This window comes from Perna viridis, chromosome 1 (genome assembly GCF_037379345.1).
Source record: "Perna viridis isolate PV_CMFRI_1.1 ecotype Kerala chromosome 1, ASM3737934v1, whole genome shotgun sequence".
NCBI classification, from domain to species: domain Eukaryota; kingdom Metazoa; phylum Mollusca; class Bivalvia; order Mytilida; family Mytilidae; genus Perna; species Perna viridis.
Window position 1 is genome coordinate 10,436,250 of NC_142445.1, and position 16,397 is coordinate 10,452,646.

General features: G+C 33.0%; 2 protein-coding genes across 4 annotated transcripts in view; one reads left to right on the forward strand and one right to left on the reverse strand.

The window, feature by feature from the left end:
• The window catches only part of LOC148627198 (uncharacterized), a 36,769-nt gene extending 24,038 nt beyond the window's left edge, over positions 1-12,731 (reverse strand). The window contains exons 1-2 of one of the 3 annotated variants that reach the window (XM_088569455.1): positions 12,574-12,731; positions 9,573-9,861 (exon numbers count right to left, since the gene is read on the reverse strand). In XM_088569455.1, coding sequence (XP_088425581.1) covers positions 9,573-9,762 — 190 coding nt within the window. In that variant the 5' untranslated portion in view covers positions 9,763-9,861; positions 12,574-12,731. Of the gene's footprint in view, positions 1-3,250; positions 3,594-9,572; positions 9,885-12,573 lie in introns of those variants that run through there. The other 2 variants (XM_088569464.1, XM_088569430.1) reach the window with 2 other exon arrangements.
• Positions 12,693-16,267, forward strand: LOC148627199 (uncharacterized). The gene is made up of 3 exons (XM_088569479.1): positions 12,693-12,887; positions 13,659-13,760; positions 16,047-16,267. The coding sequence occupies exons 1-3, from the start codon at positions 12,798-12,800 to the stop codon at positions 16,200-16,202; spliced, it is 348 nt and encodes a 115-aa protein (XP_088425605.1). The 5' UTR covers positions 12,693-12,797; the 3' UTR covers positions 16,203-16,267.
• The last annotated feature ends 130 nt before the right edge of the window (positions 16,268-16,397 follow it).

Sequence of the window (16,397 nt, forward strand, 5' to 3'; positions counted from 1 at the left end):
TTTTCTAAACTGAAATTGATATATTCTGTACAAGTTCACACCTAGAAATTGTGTCAGATGTAATGCAAAATACTTGAACCCGATTTTTTTTATGAAATCACAAATAACGTACATTTTTAAAACGAGACTTAAATATAAAAATAAGGATCATGGATACACTAGGAACCTAAAAGTACAATACTATCAAACGAAAGTCAATGATTACATGTGATTAAAATTTAAAAGGGATTATGAGGGACTGATACATTTACTATATCAGTTAACATTTATTGAGGAACTTAAACGTATTTGTCAAATAAAGGTATAAGTAAAACACTAGCAGGGGACAAATCAAACCACGAATACAGTATCAATTTAAAAAAAAATAGCTTACATAAATTCTTATCAAAAGCTTTAAAATATATATCACACACCTACTCTCAACTTCAAAAAAATGTAAGACTTTTTAAAAAAAAAACTGATTAAGACTGCAGATAATCCATGTATCTTAAAATGTCCAAGTATTAACTCTATAAATAAGTTCATGTTGACCTGTTTGTATTGTTGAGACGATTTTAATTAATCCGTCAAGATACATTAAACACGTTTACAAGTCTGACGACTGCAATTGAATTATTCCGTCAACATGCCATACAAGACAAGTCAGCAACTCTGAAAGCAGCCTTTAAGCTCTTGAAGCGACGATTTTAATCAAAGACAGGGTCGTGTCATGTGGATAATGTTCCACATTCTTCAATTTAAAAAATATTGATCTTGAGTTTTGTGTTTTAATTTCTCATCACTATAAAATAACATTTGATTTACTTTTTATCAATTCAGATCGAGGATATGAATTGATATAGTCAGTGTCTATACATTTGTAAAGCCTGATAGCATCTGCAAATTATCTTGCACTACGGCAGTAAAATAGTCACATTTTCATACCCATTTAGCTTCAAATGCAGATAGTTAAGTCCACTTTACAGGTATTTCTGATATACCAAATTTAGTTCTATGTCATTCACACCAATAAAGAAACCCAAAAAAAAGAACTTTTACTAAATATGCTGATTAATTAGGACTGCACATTTGTATTAACAACGATCCAATTAAATATAGCTGACCTCTAACCTCTTATCAGTACCTGTTTATTTCTATGCAACCAGCCATTCAGTGTCGATATATTCAAGTTGTCTGTTTTTAGACGCATAATTAACCATTTGATGTTGAGCTAGAAACGAAAACCCTACGAGGTTATAAATGGTCATCGATCATATAAATGGTATATAAAAAGGAATGCTGAAGCTGTCTTCGGATATTTCATGCAGGCCTTTGCGGATCCAAATATTTACAAAAAGGGACAGTGGATCCGATCAAGAAACTTAAATAAAGAAAGGGGTTCAATGCTTTTATTTGCCACTTATCATTTGTTTTGCCAAATGTTTTACAAAAGGGCTGCATAATCCCCGAAACCATTCCAATATATTGCTCACTGTATCGTGTATTTTATTACAGTTACCGGCTCGTGACATCAGAAGCCCTGAGATGACAAATAAAGATAATACTCTTGCTTAGACGATGGCATAGGCATTTCAATAATGCATTTCTCGGGAATGGAGTCAGTCCGTGGTCTGGTGATATTGCTTATAATAATCATTCTATTGGGCTGTGTTGGGCATGTGTAACGATAATAAAGCTGCAGGTGCTGCAGGTGCCCCAGGGCCTTAACTGAAGTGCATGGCTAGTGTTGTCTGAACAAGACATAATTGTTGAAATTATATTCGTAGACTTTGGCATTTATGTTAATGTACTCTGTCCGAACTAGGTGCCTAAGAAACTATGAACTTTAAATGACACATAGGTATCTATGCGATGAATTGTAGCAATTGAGTGTAAAGCTTATCAACAGGTATGCAGCTACTTGAGAGGGACATGTATCTGATGGCATGATTTATTTCAATGATTTTGCCTTAGGTTTGAGTGATTGATTTGACAAAATGTTTCGACCTGGAGGTCAATAAATTGAATTTCGACTTGAAAATTTAAAAGCTAGTAGTTTGTAGTTCAGTTAAAAAGCATGTCGGAGAGTTTTGGGTTAATTCATCTGGGTGTTCCAGGTAAACTAACATCGAACCTGAATGCTACGATGTATCACGAATATGGTATGTGATCTTTTTTAATGTCCTTCGTAATCAGAATGGTGAATTTAAAAAAAATCAAGGAATTCAATATTTACCATTTACAACAATAAGCTTATGTTTAGATACGTTTGAATTTGATCCCTACACTTCTTTTATCCCCAATTTTTGTTATTTGATGCCTATTTGGGGCTTAAAAATTCAAACGATCGAAATAAATTGATTCAGTACATGAGTACTTTGATTATAATGTTAAACCACCTTGCCTCCATCGATAGTGTCGCATTTAAAGAGTTATTATACAAGTATACTGTCTTTGTTGATAATTGATGCATTAGGTAATAAAACCTAGTACTTCGATTGAAGTAATTAAGTAAAAAATATATACGCACTACTAGTATTAACTTTATAAACAGAAAATGTGTTTTTCATATCTATGCAACGATAAATCAATATAATAATAGGAGATGCGGTGTGGTTGCAAATGAGACAATTAACAGCCGAAAGTCAACAATTAAACCTCTTCAGGTTATCACGGATACGGTCTTCAATGATGGGCAAAACCCAATCCGTAAAGCAAGCTGTAACTGGCCCAAAAATAAATGAAGCGAAACTAACCATAAAAGACAAAAATTCACCTAATCTATAGACAAAACTTAAAACGAATGACAATGATTATTCCTGACTTTGGACAGGCATATAAAGTATGTGGCGGAATTAAACATGTTTGTAATCGCTCAACCCTCCCCTAACCCGGGACAGCGGTGGAAAATACAACAATAAAACAAACTACAAACTTCCAAAATCTGTTGAATTCGGATTTAACTCTTGAGATCGATACGGAATACAAACACTGATATATAGGGCAAAGGACAACAAACTCTTTTCTACCTCGAAAGAGGAGTCGGTGTTTCTGTAAGCAAGTTCAAAGCCCAAAAGTTAGTGATTGACACACTTTGTCTACTCAGACAAAAATATAAATAAAAACATGTCCAACATACATTTCCATGAAAATGTTTTTACACAGCAAATTATAAATGTAAAATGTTATCATAGGATAAGTTTTTACATTTCAGATAAAATATGATATTGCACGCTGATTTATTTTTATATATATTGAAAAAAATACTAACCATCGTGAATGAATTCCAGAGAACATTTAGGACTCCCAATCCAAACGGTTTCGTTACACTTAATTGAAGGGCTACCGATCTGAGAGTATCCATTATGACATACTACACTTAGTATACAGTCTTTACCATATGGACCTGATTGTTCTGTAAAATATCCATTTTCTATTCCCCCTGCGGCGGGGCAAGTTTTACCTCCTTGTGTGCCACAGCCAGACATATCTACCCATACCACGCGCGGTTAATGTATACGGGAATTATAAGAACATTACCAAAAAGCCATTTCTATAATGAATGTTAGGCCTCAATTTCACGAAACTATTGAAGAATAATTTCGGTACCGAAGAATAGTGTAGCGTTTGACACATCCAATCGATATTTTCATACGGAGGAACGTTGGCAGTGATGTTGTCACGTTAGTTTCTTAATCTCATATCCAATTGAAAAGATATCGATAATTCCCATGGAATAAAAGTGTATATATTTGTGGTACCTACATGGAACTCTAAATGATTTTAACACGTTATCAATAGTTTACAATGATTTGTGTTACTGTTTTTCCCAGACAATCGTATAACAAAATTCCAAATTTCATTATACTTTTTAAAAAGAAAAATGATGTACATACTTCTTATTCTCGCATTATCACTGTCATTGCTGACAGCTTTGTTCGGGCATGGTTTGACATTACGGAATTGTTAAAAAAAAAGAAACAAACAAAGACGTACAAAAAAAAACATAACGTACATGCGTAAGGTAGTACAATACGGTTAGGTCATTTCTGAAAATTTGGTCTCGTTTTGTTGAAATAAAGTTGTTTTGAGGTAGTCCGTACAGAAGTGTTTTGTCATAAAAAAGTGCATATTTTTTTTTAATTCTTGGTGTGTGGAGGTTGAAATCATTTATAAGTAATTTAGTAATGATTGTTATAATATCCAGTAGCCATGGTAACATACTGAAAAAATATTACTCCGTTTTAGTACAAATTAGGGGTGCCTTTCCAAAAATAACAGCCAAATACTATGTTTTATCAAATATCAGGCACTTAGACACTACCACAGAATGAAAGCATGCATGGAGTAGGTGGAAAACAAATAAACATAATAAGACCCTTTTCGATTCGTTGTCTTGCAATTTTAGTTCCAAAAGTTCGTACGAAATAAGGAAATTTAAAAATCAGCCATCTGATGCTGAGGAGAGAACCTAATACGGCAGGTGACTGAAACGTTCTTCATTTAAATTACACCTGTTTACCATTACATGTATTACATGCGTCTATGTATAAATGCTTAAATACATTTAACAATATATCCACCAAATTTCAACTTTTATTAGACGGGGGTAACTTGGTGTGCGAAACAGTGCGCCTTAATGTAACTGTATAGTGCACTCTAAAATCTATGTCAGCATGCGGTAAATGCCAGGAAAGATATCCGTTTGCGCAAGTTTAACGTCCTTTTGCGCCACAGTCTATTTGCACATGTGTATCATTTGCGCCATTCAATTTTTCATAAAACATGAACTTATCTGCGCCAATAATCATTGCATTTGATAACGCCATTTATATAATAAAGCATGGTAAAGTTTCGAACTTTTAAGATGAAAATTATTACAACCCCCTCCTCCTTCATCCGAGATGTGATCAGGAAGTATATAAACTAGTGCAGTGAGTTATTTTAACTCAATTAATTTGATTTCCATGTTTAGAGCTACAGAGTTATCTATCACAAAGTCAAAACACATAGAAAGTAATGTCATATCACCTTTTGCACACTGGTTAAATTTCACGATAAAAAAGTTTTCTTTTGTCGTAGTTACGTCTGCTCCTGACATCAGCGGTGCTTTCACTTTTGCTTACTAATTACATGTTTCATACATTCAATGTAAATAGTTTAGTTTAAACATATTCTATTTGCCGAATAACGTACAAAGGAGATTAGACACAAGTACATCTACATAAAAAGTATTTTTCGGTAAAAGAAATATTCAATAATCTTATGGGCATGCGCATACAGAAATAATATTTTGAAAACAGGTCATATAAGACAGAAGAAGAAAAGGGAGAAAAACGCTTTTGAAAAGGTTAAATATATGGAAGAGAAAAGATAAACAAAATTAGACGTGTGTGTTTTGTGTCATGGTAATAGAAAATTAAGCAGCATATATAACTCATAAAAAAATTAATTGGCAAATTTCCAGGTAACCGCTCAAGACCATTCATTAATTTCTGCCTAAAGTAAGAGACTGTATAATTGAGGTTCTACTTTGGATCCACATCTACAAGTTTGATTACTTACAATGTTTTTTTTTTTCATTTTACGAAAGTCATAATTAAGAAATGATGAGCCGCCTCTCATTTATGTTAGAACAGTACTAAGTCGCCAGGGACCAAAAGCATAATGTTGCGAATATTGATTTAACTTTTATGTTTTAGTTCGCTTTTGAATTTTGATGACGAATCCAAATATCTTATTGACTGATCTAGTTTGTTCCAATGTCTGATCGTAGAGGGAATAAATAATTCTGCTGTTATGGAAAGTCTACAGAAGGGTAATATTAATCTGAACTATTTCTTAGGTGATAGTAGTACTTTGAATTGTTTGATGAAGTTAATTATACAGAAATGGAGGGCAATTTGGTTGTTAATTATATACATCGTTTGGAGTTTTCTTCCCTCGCGTCTAGATTTTAATGTTTCCCATCAAGTTTCGCAGTAAATTAAATCTATCTATCTAAAATAGGTAATCCAGTTACAATTCTAGCTGCGTTAAGTTGTACATTTTCTAACTTATTCGAATAAACAAGTCAACAATTAGAATTGCTTGATTATTGAAGTAAATAATAGGTATACTCATGTTCGAAGTCATGTTCGTTTTATAAGCTCCTTGTTGATATACAGTTTTCTCTCTGTTGCAAGTGATGGACATTTCATTTTCATAATAAAATGGTATTCGTCCCCTATTTTCAAGTTACATAAGTCTTGACCAAAAAAATACCATTCTCTGTTTAACATCTACAGACAATCGGAAGCGACCAAGTTCTCCATATATAAAACACGAAGGCGGGGAAGATTTAAGATTCGATAATAGTTTACAAGACTTCAAATGAACTTTTTCTAACATACACGTATATAAATAGGTAAACCCAAGAACAACCATATAAAAAATAGGCTTAACAACTGTGTCAGAAAGATCTAACTGACAGGAAATCGTCAGTCCATGAAATTTGCCCTTCTTTAATATCTCGAACATTGCTTTTGTCCCCTTGTCAGCCTGTGCATTTATAGCCTTTTTGAAATTACCTGTTTTTGTTAATAGTGCTCCCAAATAGTGAAGGTCTTTGACAATTTCTATGTCCATACCAACATACTTAGATGTGATATGGGCAGGAATTCTTCCACTGGAAAAACATTGCAATCTTAGTTTTATGTACATTTACTTTTAGTTTCCAATTAGAACAATAATTATAAAACATATCTAACTGATGTTGCAGCTCTTTGGCAGTGTCATCTGCATACAATAAAACGTACAACTTAAGGTATGCATCTAAAGAGTTTTCGGTGTCGCTTCTAGTCCGACACATTTATGGCTACACAAAAAACTCTCTAAGTCGTTTGAAAATAAGGCAAGTAAAAAGAGGAACATGTTTTGCCCTTGCCTAACACCATTATCACGAGGGAAAAATCCGTCCTACAGTTATTATCAACAATATTCGATTTGATATTTTTATACATGTTCTTGATTACATTTAACATTTTACCATTAACATTAGACAGAAGAAGTTTATACCATAGACCTCCTCTCCATACCTTATCGAAAGCTTTTTCAAAATCGATAAATGCTCAATACATTTTTTTCTTTTTATGCTTCCGTAATTCAAAAAAGGCATATAAACAGAATATATTACCATTGTACTGTAACCTTTTCTAAAAACCACTTTGATTTTTTATTCAGAGTTGTTAAGACAGCGGTGAAAAGTTTTCAAAGGCAACTGACAATGGTAATTGGGCGAAAATTCTTCGGGTCAGATCTGTAACTCTTATTTTTGTATATCGGCATATTTCCAACCAGCCAGGTGTCCGGTATCATACCGGTATCAAAATAAGGTTGAAGAGCTTCTCATAAATATCAATAAACTGGTTTGGGGTTGTTTTGATATATTTTTTTATAATAGCATCCTCTCCACCAACTTGATTATTTTTTCGCTTCTTGATACAATTGAGAATCTCTCATTTTTTTTATACTTGTTAAGATCATAATTCAACCGATCCTCCCGTTCTACATTTATAACAGAAAGTTCAATTTCATCATTACCAATTATAGGAGCAGAGTTAAGGTTCCTGAAAAATTCAAACAAATTATCAATTGGAATACATGTATTCGGTTGCTATTTTTGGTTTCTCCGATTCAATATTTTCCAGAACTCCATAGGATCTTTTGTGCTCATTGGCTCAAGTACTCAAGACAAGTTCTGTTGATATTGTCTCTGAGTCGTGGGGATGAATCCTACCTTGCTCATTTCACTGGCGTGCCTGGTGTTTCGTACGGATTTGTACAGGCTGACTTTGATGAGAAGAGTCGAACACGACTTTGCTTAAGGGCGTAGATTTAGCAGGGACCTCAGCTGCACTGTACAACTCACCATCGATGTAAAGACGATCACATACTAGTACAACATCCCGACGTTGTTGTTTTGCTTCTCTCGTGTTTGGGTCAAGATTTTTTCCTCTTTCATAAATTTTAGCAGGGAACTGCTCGCTAATGCCAAAAGGCGCAAATTATACCTCCAAAAAAAATCATTGGCGCAATAGGACGCTTCCCATTAGGGGAGATTTCCGTTTGTGCCAGTTAAGCATCCTTTTGCGCCACAACTAATTTGTACTAGTGTATTATTTGCAGCCCCCCCCAAAAAAAAAAAAAAACAAAAAAAACAAAACAAAAAACAAAACAAAACAAAATAAAATTCTTTTATCAGTAATTATGAGACTTGTCTAAGAGCTTTTTGTCTAATCAGCAAATTAAAAAGATTTTAATACAGTCAAGTGCAGTATATTTTGCGCTTAACACATGTTATTTTTTAATCATCCCTGCAATGCATGCAGCAGAAAGTTGAAGCAAATCGCCCGCACACGATTTTGTTAGTGAAATATGCAATAAATGTTACAAAAGGCCCATTGATTTTTTGTTTTGTATACTTACAAGTGAAGTGAACGGTAATCACGGTTAAATCTGGAATGTCAAGTGAACCAGATGATTAAAAAAACGGAGAAAGATTCAATATACAACAACTGAAAGAAACATGTGAAAGTAGAAAGGAATATTATTTTCCATTGTGATAAAAAAACATCATTGGTATACTAGTACTCTGCTTGTTGGTTCGTTTTTCTTCTTCTTTTTAAAGTATCTTACATTAAGCATAATTCGTCTTGAAAACTTATTTCCGATGCGAATTTCTTGTTCGTTTAGTCGGGCCTCATTTACAAATTTCTGAGCAGTTTAAATCGTATTCATTTATTTACACCGACTTTTTTGTGAATATAAATGTATCTAATCAAAGCTTACCCTATCACAAAAGGAAATTACAAGTAATCGGTTTTTTTTTTATTTTTTGTTTGTTTTGTTTTTGTTTTTTGTTTTGGCTAAAGGAATGCAAATTGAAGACTTTGCATTAAGCACATTTTGCTATTCGGAAATCTATTATAGTCTTGAAAGTTTACTAAATAAATGCGGTCGGATAAAATGCACTAATCGATAATACTTACATTTGTTTACGAACACACCCGAATGATGAATTGAGTTTATTTATTAACTACGTACCTAGTATTCTTTGGGGAGTAACGCGGTCGTTAGTTTGTTAGTAATTTTGGTTGGTTTGGAGCCCGATCTTAAAGAAGCTTTAACTTACAAGTTAATCAGAAGGAGGTCCCGAAAGTGCATCGAAACTAATGTTTTTGCAAAGCGCACGGAAAACCTTGTATCCCAACTTTATTTTCTAGTATTTTGTCGAAATGTATAATCAAGTCTTATCCCGAAATTCTCCCTACCTGAATGACACGATAAAGCCTACATGGCCATCCTTAAAAGACACGGGGAAGGTCTATCAACTTCTTTTTCAGGTATACTGTAGATTGATTTGAGAAAAAATGTTTTAACAACATCCTCTCCTCTACATTTTTAGGAGTGAAATTATTTCGAAAAATTATAGAATATAAAATAAAATTAATAATAAGCTTAGTTAATGTTATCATATACTAACAATTAAACTAATGACACATATGTGTTCCATTGTCACAAATGTACGGACGAACATTGATATTTTAACTTACCATCATCTTTGATATTAAGAGTACATGATGGTAGAGCACTCCAATGTGTTCCATTACATGTTATAACAGGACTACCCTCCAAACTATATCCTTTGTGACATATATAACCGACAGCTTCATGAATTCCATGTCTGCTTTTAGTTGATGTTATGTAGCCATTAGCAACTGTTGATGGTTGACTGCAAACCATGACAATGTTGTACTATTACACAGAGTTGATTTATTTTATGACCATACCAGTTCCGATAAAGGCTATGGGCACAAGTAGCCTCTTCGTTTATTCGTCGACCTTCGAAAACATAATACCATTCATTTCATTTATTTCTTGAGATATAGGACATTTGTATTTTGTAGTTTATCTCTAATTTGCATTTAATTTGCATTTTTTTTAATTTCTAATAATGTTATATTAAACGGGATATATAAACATCGTTAAAGTGCAGCGTGCTGGGGTAGAAAAAAGGTCAAAGATGGGTGAAATATCCATACAATAAAGAAACCAATTATTTTGATATTTACTTTTATAGTACTATACAATACAGATGTTTTCTAAACTGAAATTGATATATTCTTAACTAGTTCACACCTAGAGATTGTGTCAGATGTGATGCAAAATACTTGAACCTGATAAACATATAAATTCACAAATAATTTACACTTTAAGAACGGGACTTAAATGTCAAAACAGGGATCATTTGCACACTAGGAACCTTAAAGTACAAAACTTTGAAACGAAAATCAATGATACTTAACTATGTTTCTGTCCAAGAACCAGGCAGGGGGGATTCATCATATCTTAAGATTAACTTTGAAACTGTTCAAATACATTTGTTATGTCCTTAAAAGCAACTTTCCCTGGATCTGTTATATATCGTCAAATATTTTTGACTAGTTGTAGTGTCAAAAAAAAAAAAGAAATGTTCCAGTACTTTTCTGTAGTTGATCCTTAGGGGCTTTCTCCCACTATCAAATGTGCAACCACGAAAAGGGTTATCCAAGTTTTTGGGGTTCGTCGCTTCAACTATTTTTTTTTTCAAATAAAATCGAATATTTCACTGTTTAATGCTGAGCAATCACTTGACAAATGGTGAATCTAATGAATAAACACAGGTATTACCATCAAATACTTCTATTTAAATAAACATAATGACTTGAACATTCAGACTCCACATTTCTACAATCGCTTGGACCGAAAGTGAAACTACTGCGACCCTGTTATCGCAATAATGTACTTTTCTAAGAAGCAGGCAAATTGCGAGTAAGTTGTGGCACATGAAGAAAAAAACGCAGATATTTTAATGCATTGTCCGTGTATTTAGACCTCCGGAAATAACCATCAGAGTGTTTGTAAAATTTGCTTTTGTAATATATTGATGGGCCAAATTTAGTTGAAACTCATACTTTTTTTTCTATATAATTAGTCGAAAAATGTCTATGCCACATATGCTTCAGGATGATTTTAGATAGCAAAAGTTATAAACACTTTGAATGTTATACCTGAAGATTAAGAGTTATTATTATATACAATCAAATCTCAGCGTTTTTTCTACTTAAGTATTTTCAGTTGGAATTAAGAAATGCATGAATCACTTATCATAAGCTTTTGCCTGTTTTTTTAGGCAAAGCTGCACTTAAAATGGACAAGGAAGGAGAGAATTAAAACAAACTCGTGTACTGTAGCAGTAAACATTTATTTAAAAATTTGTATTTCATTTTGTTTAACAAAAAGTTAAAGTTAAACACTAGTAGAGTACAAATAAAACCCCGAATATAGTTTAAAATTTTAAAATAGCTTACGTAAATCTTTAATAAACTTTTAAAATACCTATCACACACCTACTGCCTAAAATGTTGAATTTAAAAAAAAATATCTGATGATGGCTGCAGATACTCCATATATTTAAGAATTTGCAATAATAAAGATTTTGTCTATTGACAAATAACATAAATTTTCCATGTGCATATTGTTTATTGTTTATTGCGCGAAGTGGAATGAAGATAATGACCTACATTCTTCAATTTAAAAATAATATTGATCATGAGTTTTATGTTTTAATTTCTAATCATCATAAAATACTATTTGATTTACTTTTAAAAAGTTACGCCAGCTTGTCTCCATCGATAGTTATACCATCAAAGAGTTCTTTATATAAATCTACTGTCTTTGTTCATAGTCGATGCATTAAGTAAAAAACCTAATATTTGAATTGTTACAGAAGTAATTATAAAAGTAAAGAAACACATATGTACTATTAGCTTAATAAGCAGAAAATGTGTTTCTGTAGCTGTGCAACGATAAGAAAAGACACGTAGTTTTACTGAAGACAATAAACTGGTCCTTTTTTCATCAGAAACTGTTAAGTGGTAAGAATCAGACTACAAGGTTCTTTTGGAGTCGATTTTGGACCTTTTACCCGGTGTCCATCGTGACAAAGGGTAACGACTAAGCTTTAGGTTCTTTTGAAGTCAATAATAGACCTTTTCCTTGGGGTCATTTGTGGTATGGGTAACAAGGGTTTTTTTAAGTCAATAGAGGACTATTACTTGGTAAGGGGTAACAATCAGTCTACTATAGACAATTTGTCTTATTACTTATTGTGCATATGTCTTCTCTTTAATCAAGTTGTTTTGTGCGAATTCCATACAACATTTGTTTTGCCAAAGTTAATTAACCTACATCGGTATCTTAAAAAAATAGACATGGGAACAAGACTGTGTGTTCTTCTTGACTTTAAATTCCATAAAGAGGTATCTTTATTAATAAGTTTCTGGAATAACAATGACACTGCTTTTAGTATTTCAATCAATCAATCGATTCTATGCAATTTCGAGAAAATAACTTCAAAACCTTTCATTACATATCTCGTACTTATTTTACACTTTTCAATGAACTTTGCATAAATTAGAAATTGCACTTTCATTACAAGTCATTGTCAAAGTATGTAAGAGTATCAAAATACCTTTCAATCCATCATAATACCGTAATTAAATCAATTCTTACTGTTTTGTTGTGCCAGAGATCAAATGATGAAAAATTGTTCACTTGTTTCTTAATAATCCTATACTAATATTTCCCTCTCAACATGTTACACAAACTAAACAAGATCTATTTCATATAGATCTTGGAGTAATATAAGGTTAGAATAGGCTTAAATATCAGTAAAGCGCCAGGTGTGATTGTATTAAGCGCACGGTTCGTTGGCTTACGCCGATTACATTGTAAAAATGAGAAAGACGGTATTATGTCTTATTCTTGTGAATTTAGGAGCCTTAGGATTGTGTTACACTGCAACAGAGGTTCCCAACGCAAAACAAGTAAGTGAAACTTAAACTATTCAGAAAGGTTGTTTAATGGAAGGGCTTTATAGTAAGGGAGAAGTTCTTGTAACAATACTAGAAGTACAAACGAGGAGAAATTATTGGACAAAACAACACCGGGAGCACAAAAGGAATGGACGAAAAAAAAATATTGTACACACCACAAACAAAACACTTAAAAGTACAAAGAAAACCAACAGCAAGAACGCAACTCAAGCCCGGGGTGACATTAGGTGATCCGGAATGGTGAGCAGTTCCTGATTCAAGCAAGACACTGGCCTCACTACTCGTGGAAGGGCAAGTCTTGTGGAAGATAACTCTTGAACATATATGATGGTAATCGATGATCATTCATCACGCATGATGAATGAAAACAGGATATTAAAATAAATTGTGTTGGAACGAAAAATCCTTACAGTTAAACATTCTCTTTGTCGTCAGTTCCTCTTCTTCTCAAATTGGCTTCTTACATTCCTTTGTATAAAGCACTTGTGTCAAATAAAACGTAAATTCATCACATTTACATATATTTAGTATGAACTAATATAAAATACTGAAAGTTTGCGAGTGGAGAATAAGAATTTTCCATCCTTGACACTGTTCTAAACCCATATGACGGACGTGAAGATCAAATCGACATTCCTTTCGACGCGTCCATTTTTTTATGCAATTAGATGTTAGCTCGTTTTGCTACTGCTATTCCTGTTTCAATTTTGTGATAGTGCTTATTTTATTCCTACACAAATATATACATGATTTACATTCTAGTGTGACCTCGACAAAGGCGGCTATATTGGCAAAGACTATAAATGTTTAGATCCAGATAATATGCTGGACGAGGCAGTCGGGGAAGCAGGTGAAGTATTAATTGTAAGTTTGAATATTGGTAAAGCAAAAAAAAAATCAAAATATGCTGGATGAAACCGTCATAGTACAGGGTATTAAATTAAGTGATATTGATACGGAAATTAAAAAAATGGTTCTATATAAAATGGGAAAATATGGCCCAATATACATGATATCATGGCATCTACCCAAAGAACTTGATATAAACGATACTACAGACACTGTGACGTCAGTCCCATATCTTGACCGACACTTAGAGATCGATGGAAAAGGAAAACTTGACCAAACTACACGACAAACGCGATGACTTTTCATTCCGTATTGTCAACTACCCTTTCATCTGTGGCAACATCCCTTCAGCACCTGCACATGGAGTTTTCCTATCACAAATCATACCAGAGCTTGCCGAAACTATGCAGTCTTTTTGTACAACGCTAGACTTTTTTTAATTAGGCTTCTGGAAAAGGGTTATGTTGCTAAAAGATTGAAGTCATCACTGCAGACGTTTTATGGTTGTCATCATTAACTCGTGGATCGATACAGTGTACCATTCTGCACCATGAGAACCGATTTGTTCAACGTAACATAGTTTTCCCATCCTCTTTCGTCTACGCGGTACTTGACTTTTTATTAGCAGCTCAGCGGATGGTTCTAGAAAAGCAGAGGACGCTTACTCTACCGGTGCATCTGGTCCAGACCCCCTTTTTTTAGCGGAGTCCGAATTGTTCATTTGCTTTTGTTTTTTGGTTTTTTTTTGTACGCATTATTTTGGTAATGTTATGTTCCTTGTTGTGTGTGTTGTTTTCCCTGTCTGGTCTTAGTCCCTGGGTTGAATTATTTTGATTTCCGCTAGAATCTTGGTTCCCTTGATTACTCTTTTGTCAAAACGTTAGTATCCGTTTAAGTTACAAAGATTGTTGACAATGGAAGTATGACTATACAGAAACGTTGCACGGGGAAAATGCAACACACGTTTTCATATGTTTCAAAACATACGAAAACATGTTTAGGACCGCTATGGAAATACTGCATTCTATTTTTGCACATTAAAACTCAGGAACTGCAGATTTTGCCCAAATTCAAATGAAAACATGTCTATAATTATTGAAATCATCTGGGAAACATTTGTTTACCTTTTAATATTTTGATGAGAGCTTCATATATTTATATTTTAATTCAAAACGTGTTTTTCATATGCTTTTCATGGTGGTCCTAAACATATGAAAAACACACAAAAAACATATGTTGTTCATATGTTTCAGAAACATATAAAAACGTATGCTGCACATTTTCCTGTGTATAAATGTATGGTGGATTTAGTATGATATAATACATTACATTGAATTGCTGTATACATGCATGAATGAGATACAACAAGCCATCATTTCTAGTGAAAAAAAGGAGTGATTGTGTACCAATGACACTCAGCTACATACTGTAAAAAGTTATCTATCTAAAAAAGGGGGGTGATATATTAATGTAATGTTTCCATTTGTATATTGTTATCATTAACATGTCGACTTTATGTGTCATCATTGATTTAGAAAAAAAATAAATAAAAATTATTAAAATGCAACACATTTCATTGAATTGTATCCTTATCTAAAGTAATATATGCACTTGTTACGCAGTCAATTAAAATATTTCTGAATTAGTAGTTTCCACTCATTGAATCAATTAAATGTAGCTGTGTAGGTAGAACAATATTGAAGCATCTAAAAAGTTGTCTATTATCTAAATTGTCAATGCGCTATTCATAAATAATATGTAACATATAGAGTTTCTATTATTTTTAAATGTGTGAACTAGCGTACATGTGACCCCCACCCACCTCCTAAGCACCCGGTCCCGGCATATAAAATCAGTCAGACTGAGTATTTTTATATATACAACTTCCATGATATACACAATTTTACATAATTAACAAGCCATAAGATCTTCTCTAAAAATTTCATTTCGGAATTGTATCCTCTGCCTACAAAGGCAAATATTTTTCACGTGAAATTCATGTAAATCGCGTTTCAAATGAAATTCACGTAAACTTTATATAACATAAACATGATTTGACGTGAAGTTAAATTTAAATGACTTCGTGTGAAAAGTTCTTATGAATTTCACGTAAATTTCAGACGAAAATCACATCGGTCTTCGTGTGAAAATCATATGAAATAATTTGTTTAGATAAATTAACCATCGTCTTTGAAATATATTTTTAATCCCTTGTAGTCCAAGTTAATACTTCTGAATTGAAACCAAAACGGGTGGATATATTTGTGGAAAAACATTAAATGAATAAAATTTATACTTCAGGTTTGTAAATGTCCAAAGGAAACCGACTGTTATGAAACGGGGAGTATAGGAAACACTAAGCGATACTTCTGCAAAAAGATTCCAATTAACACTAAGAACAGTGGTCTAAACCTTGATGGTGTCGAAAAAACTAAAAACACAACAGAGAACCAATAAAGACAGAATTGTCTGTCTGTTAACATTGTATTTCGTCATCGCTGAAAATAAAGGCTCTTGAACTATCTAGATTTCTTATTGGTTGAACTAAAATATTAACATTTTTTACATAGTTGACCTCGGATTTAATAAAATGCTTACTTGGCGAAGAAGCAATGATTTCCAATTTTAAAGTATTTAGTGTGAATCGGCCAG

Bases quoted from the DNA above. Each gene is read 5' to 3' on its own strand.
- LOC148627199 (XM_088569479.1), top strand. From the start codon at position 12,798: ATGAGAAAGACGGTATTATGTCTTATTCTTGTGAATTTAGGAGCCTTA. The intron at 12,888-13,658 runs GTAAGTGAAACT...TTTACATTCTAG, and splicing joins AGGTTCCCAACGCAAAACAA to TGTGACCTCGACAAAGGCGG. The intron at 13,761-16,046 runs GTAAGTTTGAAT...TTTATACTTCAG, and splicing joins AAGCAGGTGAAGTATTAATT to GTTTGTAAATGTCCAAAGGA.